General features: G+C 27.8%; 1 protein-coding gene across 2 annotated transcripts; it reads left to right on the top strand.

Annotated features, from left to right (window-relative positions):
* The first annotated feature begins 6382 nt into the window (after positions 1-6382).
* Positions 6383-10123, top strand: LOC101494002 (uncharacterized). Of its 2 annotated transcripts, XM_004488668.4 has the most exons (10): positions 6383-6602; positions 6682-6791; positions 6871-7002; positions 7097-7170; positions 7256-7361; positions 8207-8275; positions 8422-8486; positions 8570-8668; positions 9347-9446; positions 9552-10123. In XM_004488668.4, exons 1-10 carry the CDS (start codon positions 6473-6475, stop codon positions 9612-9614), a joined length of 948 nt encoding a protein of 315 aa, XP_004488725.1. In that variant the 5' UTR covers positions 6383-6472; the 3' UTR covers positions 9615-10123. The 2 variants fall into 2 exon arrangements, with proteins under 2 accessions (XP_004488725.1, XP_073221392.1); XM_073365291.1 differs by lacking the exons at positions 9347-9446; positions 9552-10123 and adding an exon at positions 9000-9281.
* Positions 10124-10418: the final 295 nt, after the last annotated feature.

Here is a 10418-nt window from a genome sequence, read left to right as displayed (position 1 = left end):
TCAATGTCTCCCACCTCAGACCTCTGATCGACGATCCAAACGGTCAGAATGAAGTACCACGAGTCACGAACCTGCTGTCCAAATTTCAGCCCGATCCGACGGTGAACGAAGGAGAAATCGCCGAATGCCACCTCATTCTATTTCATCCACCTATACAAATATTTCCCACATCACCAAAAAAGCTGATGTGGACCTCTCCTCTTTTCTCCCTTCTCAAACATGCTCTCAATGCCTAATCTCCTTCAATCCTCCTCTCAAACATGCTCTCAATGCCTAATCTCCTTCAATCCTCCTCTCAATAATAATATTATTTTATAATAAATTTATAAATTATAAAATTATTTTACAATTATTTATAACAAATTTATAATTTATATATTATTTTACAATTTGATAATAATTTATAATCTATATTATTATCAAATTATTTTATAAGTTATTTTATAATAAATTTATAAATTATTTTATAATATTATTAGTCATTTACCAATGGTAATAATTTATAATAAATTTATAAATTATAAAATTATTTTACAATTATTTATAATAAATTTATAATTTATAAATTATTTTACAATTTGATAATAATTTATAATTTATATTATTATCAAATTATTTTATAAGTTATTTTATAATAAATTTATAAATTATTTTATAATATTATTAATCATTTACCAATGGTAATAATTTATAATAAATTTATAAATTATAAAATTATTTTACAATTATTTATAATAAATTTATAATTTATAAATTATTTTACAATTTGATAATAATTTATAATTTATATTATTATCAAATTATTTTATAAGTTATTTTATAATAAATTTATAAATTATTTTATAATATTATTAGTCATTTACCAATGGTAATAATTTATAATAAATTTATAAATTATAAAATTATTTTACAATTATTTATAATAAATTTATAATTTATAAATTATTTTACAATTTGATAATAATTTATAATTTATATTATTATCAAATTATTTTATAAGTTATTTTATAATAAATTTATAAATTATTTTATAATATTATTAGTCATTTACCAATGGTAATAATTTATAATAAATTTATAAATTATAAAATTATTTTACAATTATTTATAATAAATTTATAATTTATAAATTATTTTACAATTTGATAATAATTTATAATTTATATTATTATCAAATTATTTTATAAGTTATTTTATAATAAATTTATAAATTATTTTATAATATTATTAGTCATTTACCAATGGTAATAATTTATAATAAATTTATAAATTATAAAATTATTTTACAATTATTTATAATAAATTTATAATTTATAAATTATTTTACAATTTGATAATAATTTATAATTTATATTATTATCAAATTATTTTATAAGTTATTTTATAATAAATTTATAAATTATTTTATAATATTATTAGTCATTTACCAATGGTAATAATTTATAATAAATTTATAAATTATAAAATTATTTTACAATTATTTATAATAAATTTATAATTTATAAATTATTTTACAATTTGATAATAATTTATAATTTATATTATTATCAAATTATTTTATAAGTTATTTTATAATAAATTTATAAATTATTTTATAATATTATTAGTCATTTACCAATGGTAATAATTTATAATAAATTTATAAATTATAAAATTATTTTACAATTATTTATAATAAATTTATAATTTATAAATTATTTTACAATTTGATAATAATTTATAATTTATATTATTATCAAATTATTTTATAAGTTATTTTATAATAAATTTATAAATTATTTTATAATATTATTAGTCATTTACCAATGGTAATAATTTATAATAAATTTATAAATTATAAAATTATTTTACAATTATTTATAATAAATTTATAATTTATAAATTATTTTACAATTTGATAATAATTTATAATTTATATTATTATCAAATTATTTTATAAGTTATTTTATAATAAATTTATAAATTATTTTATAATATTATTAGTCATTTACCAATGGTAATAATTTATAATAAATTTATAAATTATAAAATTATTTTACAATTATTTATAATAAATTTATAATTTATAAATTATTTTACAATTTGATAATAATTTATAATTTATATTATTATCAAATTATTTTATAAGTTATTTTATAATAAATTTATAAATTATTTTATAATATTATTAGTCATTTACCAATGGTAATAATTTATAATAAATTTATAAATTATAAAATTATTTTACAATTATTTATAATAAATTTATAATTTATAAATTATTTTACAATTTGATAATAATTTATAATTTATATTATTATCAAATTATTTTATAAGTTATTTTATAATAAATTTATAAATTATTTTATAATATTATTAGTCATTTACCAATGGTAATAATTTATAATAAATTTATAAATTATAAAATTATTTTACAATTATTTATAATAAATTTATAATTTATAAATTATTTTACAATTTGATAATAATTTATAATTTATATTATTATCAAATTATTTTATAAGTTATTTTATAATAAATTTATAAATTATTTTATAATATTATTAGTCATTTACCAATGGTAATAATTTATAATAAATTTATAAATTATAAAATTTTTATTACTCAACCTTAATTTCATGGTACTTAAATTTAGGAAATATTCATAATGTTAGTTTTCTTAAGGAAGCATGCTTTATTTGTATTATATACACATCTATTTACATCTATGTTTACATTAACCAACTACTATCTTTTTGTGCAACATAATAATGATGTATAAATTTTAGTTTTGTCAATAATAGTGATCAATTAGTTTTTCATTTTGTTGTAGATTATATACTCTGGATATACTTGCACTCAGGGTTGGTTCTTCACACCTTGCACAAATGACCCAGGCTTAAGGTATGAAATATCTCAACTAAAGCTATTCATCTTTATGATTAGTTATTAAAAACAAAAAGTTTTTGCATGTTTTATTGCCTTTTGATTTTCCTATAAATGTCAGGACTCTTGTAAGTATTTTAGTGAGTAAACCACCAAATTCATATCTAAATTTGTTACACCCCTCTCACATCAGTCCTTGAGATTTTAAATATGTTCCTAACTCTATCAAATGTTACTCAAACTCATCCTTCTATTAAATTTCAGATACATAAATTGTCAATTTGGTTGTTAATTGTAAACATTTACCATCAATTAGATATTTATATTTAACGACTTGTTATCAATTTGGTCCCTAAGTGAAACAGTATCAATTTGGTCCCTAAGTGAAACAGTACACAACAAGATAAGGACACGTGTTCACGAAATGTGAGATCCATAGAAAAATTGTACTAAAGACTGGAAAGATGATAAAATTTGTATTAATATTTCAGTTAACGTTTTAGATTATTAATTTTTTTTCTTTTTGATTTGGTCGTTTATTTTAATTTTAAGTGACAATTTGATCTTTTATGTTTTAAAATGTCAACAATGTTAAATTTTTTTTACAAAAATTTAAAAAATTTATCAAAATTTTAAAACAAAACCAATAAAATTAACTATATTCTTGCATACAATACAAATTTCATCAAATTCGTAACTCAAATATTCAAATAAACTCATATTTTCATTCTTTATTTGATGTTGTTAGAGATGAAAATATGAGTTTATTTAAAGATTTAAGTTATGAATTTGATGAAATTTGCATCATATTGGGAATGATAATTAATTTTATGAATCTTGTTTGAAATTTTTTATGAATTTTTGCACAATAAAAAGGATAACATTATTGACATTTTAAAACATAAAAGATCAAATTGTCACTTAAAATTAAAATAAAGGACCAAATCGGAGAAAATTGATAAAAAAAAAACTAAATTGTTTATTGAAATTAAGTTAAGGGACCACGGGTGCGCTATAAGTCTATTTCCAAATAAATAATATGAATCATGATTAACACATGTGAATACTTGTCAACCATACTCTTTTTGTTGGAAATGATTATGATATTAATAAGAGATTGTATGAAATGATGATGATATTCAAATAGCATAAGTTAAAAGAATTAAAACACAATCACAACACAAGAATATAACGTGGAAAACCCCAAAACCGGAGAAAAAACCACGGTCGCTGCCTAAACCGGCAACCAGAGAATTAATACTATGTGAAAATTGTTACAATACATAGATTTCTCTCACTCACACCCCAGACACCCCCAGTACAACCACACTCTTACAAAGCAAATATTTAAACTAAGTCAGATACAAGCTTAAAGTGCTATTGCTGACTGGTGCATTTGAAAACAAAGGACTAAAACCCAATATATAGCATTGGCCTTCTCCTTATTCTCACACACTAAAGGATGTGGGACTTGCAATCAACCCCAACATGCATCAATGCCAACCAATGCCCGTGTGTTGTTCTGAATCCGCTAGCAATAACTTGTCCTTTTTCATGGTATAGCGGAAATACCATAAGGACAAACTTTATCTTCTAGATGAGATCACCATCATCTCCCAAAACAAGGGAGACCTTGCCAGCACTTGTCTCAGAGTCTTTTTCAGATACTGCTCCACCTGGACAATTTCTCTTCACATGCCCAGGCTTTCCACACTCCCAGCACACCAAATTCTTTGCATGTATCTTCTTCCCATTAGCCCCACTTCTAGTCAGCAACATTGAGCTTGATGAAGTGCTTTCATCATTTTTCATTCTCCTTTCTTCAGAAATAATTTTAGTTGCAACTTCTTCAAAACTCAAACTTTCCTTCCCATACATCAGAACAGGTTTAAGATGAACATAGGAAGGTGGAAGGGACAAAATGAGCCTTAACGCTTTATCTTCATCATCAATCTCAACTTTGATAGATTCCAACTCAGAGACAATATTATTCAAAGTACTAAGATGATCAGAGATTTTCGTACCTTCATCCATGCGCAGATTGTGGAATTGCTCTTTCAACAACAACCGATTTGAGATGCCTGATATAACCCTTCAAGCTTCTCCCAGAGTTGCTTGGCTGATGACAGATTCTGCACATTCGCAAGAACATTCTTTGCCAAACACAGACGAATTGCACTTGCAGCTCTCAAATCTAGTTCCTCCCACTTGTCGTCCTCCATGTTGGAAGTGTTTCCTTTCAACGCCTTGTGTAATCCTGATTGTATAAGCAGATCCTTGACTTGTACTTTCCACAAGCCAAAGTTGATTCTTCCATCAAACTTCTCTATGTCAAACTTCATAGCGCTTGAATAAGACATAGCAGCTGCACGCAGACTGTAAACTGTGCACCAGGTAAGTTCCCAAGAAAGAGAGGTGGGTCACAACAGACACGCTTAAATACCAAGTCTTTCCTTAGCCAGAACCTCCCTAAACAACACTTTCACAGTATCACCTTTCCCCTAACAATACCAAGGATAATTCTTTTCTGATGTGGAAGATCAGACAAAGCTGCAACCACAGAGCATACTAAGAAAAATTATCCTACCGAACCTCCGAACCTTGGCTCTTGATACTAGTTTTTGGGAAAAATAGCATAAGTTAAAAGAATTAAAACACAATCACAACACAAGAATATAACGTGGAAACCCCAAAGCCGGAGAAAAAACCACGGCCGCTGCCTAAACCGGCAACCAGAGAATTAATACTATGTGAAAATTGTTACATCACATAGACTTCTCTCACTCACACCCCAGACACCCCCAGTACAACCACACTCTTACAAAGCAAATATTTAAACTAAGTCAGATACAAGCTTAAAGTGCTATTGCTGACTGGTGCATTTGAAAACAAAGGACTAAAACCCAATATATAGCATTGGCCTTCTCCTTATTCTCACACACTAAAGGATGTGGGACTTGCAATCAACCCCAACAATTATCAAATAGATTTTGGAGGTATTAAATAAATTGTGGAAGGAAGATGAGAAGTCGTTGAAAGATGAGGGGTACTCTCATGAGGTACACATCAGCCTTTTGGCTGATGTGGATAAAATATGTTGAAGTGGCAAAATACATATAGATTTTGGAGGTATTAAAGAAATTGTGGAAGGAAGATGAAAAGTTGTTGAAAGAGGAGGGGTACTCTCATGAGGTACCCACCAGCCTTTTGGCTGATGTGGATGAAATATGTTGAAGTGGCAAAATACGATGATGTGGCAAAATATGATGATGTGGCATCGGGAGTCTGTTTTAAATATATATAATAGATTTTATTGTATTTGTATATAATATAGACATAGATACAAATTATTTTTATCGACATAATTTGTAATTGAATTTAATGGTCAAATAATTAAAACATTTTAATTTTATGATAATTAAATAAAAAAAATCAGAACTATGAATGAGATGTAAAGTGCATGTTAATTAAAATATTTATAATATATACCAAAGAATTTACCAAATAATTTAGTGATTTATTCCACTAATGAATCTTTTAGTAGCAGAGGTGTAACCTGGATAGAAGCTAAATCCTTATTCTCGAGCTCTATCCAAATTATTCGGCCATGGCTGCTGCCACTAATTTTGGAACAACGTGGTGTTTAAGAAGAGTAGTAACTCATGCCTTTCATTCTCATAATCTCCGCAACAATGTCTCTTTTCAAACGAACCTTACCTTCCTTTCCACTTCTTCAGGTCTCTACTTTCTTCATCCTTTTTATTTTTAAACCCTAAACCATCCAATTTCACATTTTTAATGCTCTGTCACGCGCAGCTTCAACTGTAAGCCAGAGTGTACAAGCTTCAAGAGGAGAAGCTGATGTATTGCTCAACGGAGTTGGGGAAAAAAGTGTAGCAAATGAAGTGAAGCATGTTCTTGAGATGGTACTTTTTTTCCCCCCTGATCCTTATGAATTTCGTTTAATCCTTGACTTGGTTGTTATTCAATTTGAGTTTGTTGTAGGCTAGACGAGCATCATTAAAACGAGAGATTCTCCATACAAATTTTCTAACTCCTCCAGTGCTAAAGGAATCTATGCAAGTATTGGAAAAATTAGCAGATATTAAAGCAATTGCTCAAGGAGGTTATCCGCAGGTAATTTTCTAGATATAACTGTTTTCCATTACCTTGATACTGTAAAGTGTTTGCATTGTATTGCTTTTAGACACATAACATATATGCTCTCTAGGCTGAACGGTGCCGGATTTCTGTTGGACATCCAGATGAACTGACAAGTGATCCAGATATTATTTCGGCATCGAGGTAAATTTTGTTACCGAAATTGCCAAGCTCGGCATAGAAATTATAGACGCCTTTCTTTGTATTTACATAAAATTACTCTTTTCAGCATTACAGGGAACTTCCAGTTTGAACCTTGCTCTCATGGTGACTTCCTCGGCTCAATTCTTGGTACAGGAATTTCCAGGGAAAAACTTGGAGATATTATATTGCAGGTATTCTATATTTTTCCTCATTTATTACATGAACTTTCTGCCTAGAATTTTATTTCTGCACAATTGGTAGTAACATCAGAATATAATATTATTATTATTTAACCACGTTTATGTGATGTTTTATATCCAACTGAGGATCAGTGAAGTTTTCACAAGAAACAGCTATGTTTGTTGAATGAACATTAGGACATTCTAATGGATGTACATATAAATAGAAATGCATTAGTAGCTCCTACTATGTAATACAACAATGATGAAACTGTATTAAGGAAAGCATGATATGTAGTTAAATGGAATTGTGATAGACTTCAGCTATAATATTACTGTAGCACATCATAATCTGCAATTTGTTACATATTAGATTAGATACTACACAGGAATATGCCATCTCATGAGCTCTCTATTTGTTGATTTGTTCTAATTTTAATTTTATCTGTCATGGCCTGTACATAGATAGTAAAAGAATCTTGTTTAAAGTTGTACACATCTCTCATGTTAATTATTGACTTCATTTTGTTGTTTTATGACTCAATATTTCTATTATATTGTAAAATTATTCATAGGATGCATTTGAACAAAGTTAAATCATTGTGACGGTTGAGAATTCCACATTAGATGAGATTTGGCTTATGAAAATGTTTATAAGTGCGAGACATCTCTCACCTTACAAGTCGATTTTGGACATGACCTGGATTGCATGATCTTATTTGCATTCATTCTATGTTTTATTCGTCCAATTTTGTTGATTTCCTAATAAATATATTTTTGTTTATTTTCGCAATATGCTTATGCATAAAACCCCTCATATTTTAGGAAACTCTGACTTTGTTGCCTTGACTATCCAGGGAGAACAAGGTGCTCAGATAATTGTTGTACCAGAACTTGTTGAATTTCTTATGTCAGCACTGGATAAGGTAGCGTTACAGTTTACCTTCTCAAAACATCTAATTATTAGACTAAAAGGAAATAATTGTGGTATTGAGCATTTGATAATTAATTTCAAGCAGCTTGAATATTGTATTAGTGTTGCTAATTGTGTTCTGATTGTATTCTTATTCAGGTTCGTAATGTTTCTGTAACTTGCACCAAGATACCATTAATTTCTCTTGATTATGAACCGCCAAGGTGTCATATTGATCCTGGTCTCAAGTTAAAATAATACTTAATTGTGTGATTTCAGACTTCACCAATTTTTGTTTATTGTGCAGAACAAAGTCATTCAAAACTGTAGAAGCATCACTAAGAGTTGATGCAGTAGCTAGTGCAGGATTTAAAGTTTCACGTTCAAAGCTAGTTGACATGATCAGGTTGGCAATCCTCAATTTATATATCATGTCAGTGGAATATTTTTGAATTTTTGGTTGCTTACAATTGTATACACTGCTCCTTGAGAACTTGTTTTCTGATTCCTATTCCAAATCTGTTTCTGCATAGTGAAACAATGGTTCTTACAGCTGAGATCAGCCTGAGACAGTGACCTGATCGGTGTTGATTTAACAAAAATAAGAGAAGACGGATATAAGTTGAATTTTAAGGCACTAATATTTGTTTTCCTTATTTTTTGTCGAACCCACACTGATTGTGTCACCATCTTAGTCGTGAGGACAAGTAATAGCATGAACTTGTTTGTACTTACAGGTAGCAACACTTACTGTGACTAGACTTTCCAACAAGTTTCATGCGTCGATCCACCGTAGACCATATGAGACACTTCTCCACCTAGAAGCCACCATATATTGAATGTCTGGGAATATGATTTAGCTTTAAGCACATCAGCTTCTTAGCATATTATTCCCTGATTTTCATACACTTTATTTCAATGTTTCCAATATCTAGAAGTGTATTCTTATGCATAGATTTTGTACCCTTTGGTTATGTTGGCATATGACATTCATTATTTGAGCATGATTCGTATATAAACTCTTTGCCATGATTTTGTTGCATACATTTACATGATGACTGTGCTAAACATATCGTGCTCATAGCAATGGCGATGTACGTATCAATTGGATACCTGTTACTACCAAAGGAACCACAATCAAGAGTGGCGATATTGTATCAGTTAGTGGATTGGGAAGATTAAAGGTAACTTGTAAAAACTTTAAAAGAAGGCCATGATCATCTGAATGACTTTGGATATAAACCACTTCCCTTTGAGTAATGTTTTATTTAAATTTCATTTTGGTCCAGATTGGAGAAGTAAACACCACAAAGAAAGGAAAGTTTGCAGTGGAACTCATCAGATATTTGTAGAAGTAGTTTTTCATTGCTGGAGCTAGCGAAGGGTTTTTGTGGACCAGCACAACTCATGATCTACCGTAGATAAGTGCTTAAAAATCATCTGAAACTCTAACGATGGTCAGCAACACTCCTCAGAAGTAGAAGCTCACAGTTCTCCTCGTCCTTATGGTTGAGAGGGTGACTTGATTGATGTCGGTTTGACGAGTTTGGTTTTGAGAGACACATATTTCTTTTCCCTTGTTCTTATCTTACATGCATCAATCAAGTCACTTTCTCAATCTTAAAAATGAGGAGGACTATGAACTTCTATTTCTTAAAAACAGAGTTTGTGGTCGTTGAAATTTTGAACAGTTTTCAAGTATTAGTCCACATTAGACTATTGCTAGAGCTACCATTTGTTGTAGGTATTCAATTCTAATAACATAAGCTACACGTTCTATTTTTTGGAGGCAATCTCTGCTTAGCCTCATATAAAACTGCAGAGAAAAAAATGTATAGGAAACTTTCATCTTCTTTTATTATTGTAAATGTTAATTAACTTTCTCACAGGTTCACACAAAAATATCGGTTATTTGTTGACAAATAGCTTGGTTATTTGTTGACAAATAGCTTGTGAAATTAATAATAAAATGAGTTGTGTGGAGGATGACAATTAGATTCATATTTAATGGACAACTCATAAAAATCATCTATGATAGAGTTTTTACCTTTTACAATAACTGTTTTTTTTGGGTACAATATGACATTATAACTCAACATATATTTACTATGGATCATAATATATTTTGGGTTTCTAAAACAGCCAAATTTTTAAAA

Source organism: Cicer arietinum, chromosome 1 (genome assembly GCF_000331145.2).
Source record: "Cicer arietinum cultivar CDC Frontier isolate Library 1 chromosome 1, Cicar.CDCFrontier_v2.0, whole genome shotgun sequence".
In the NCBI taxonomy this organism is placed as follows: Eukaryota; Viridiplantae; Streptophyta; class Magnoliopsida; order Fabales; family Fabaceae; genus Cicer; species Cicer arietinum.
Note: the sequence above shows the minus strand (reverse complement) of the source record. Positions and strands in the feature narration are given on the sequence as shown.

Bases quoted from the DNA above. Each gene is read 5' to 3' on its own strand.
- LOC101494002 (XM_004488668.4), top strand. From the start codon at position 6,473: ATGGCTGCTGCCACTAATTTTGGAACAACGTGGTGTTTAAGAAGAGTA. The intron at 6,603-6,681 runs GTCTCTACTTTC...TGTCACGCGCAG, and splicing joins CTTCCTTTCCACTTCTTCAG to CTTCAACTGTAAGCCAGAGT. The intron at 8,276-8,421 runs GTAGCGTTACAG...ATTCTTATTCAG, and splicing joins TTATGTCAGCACTGGATAAG to GTTCGTAATGTTTCTGTAAC.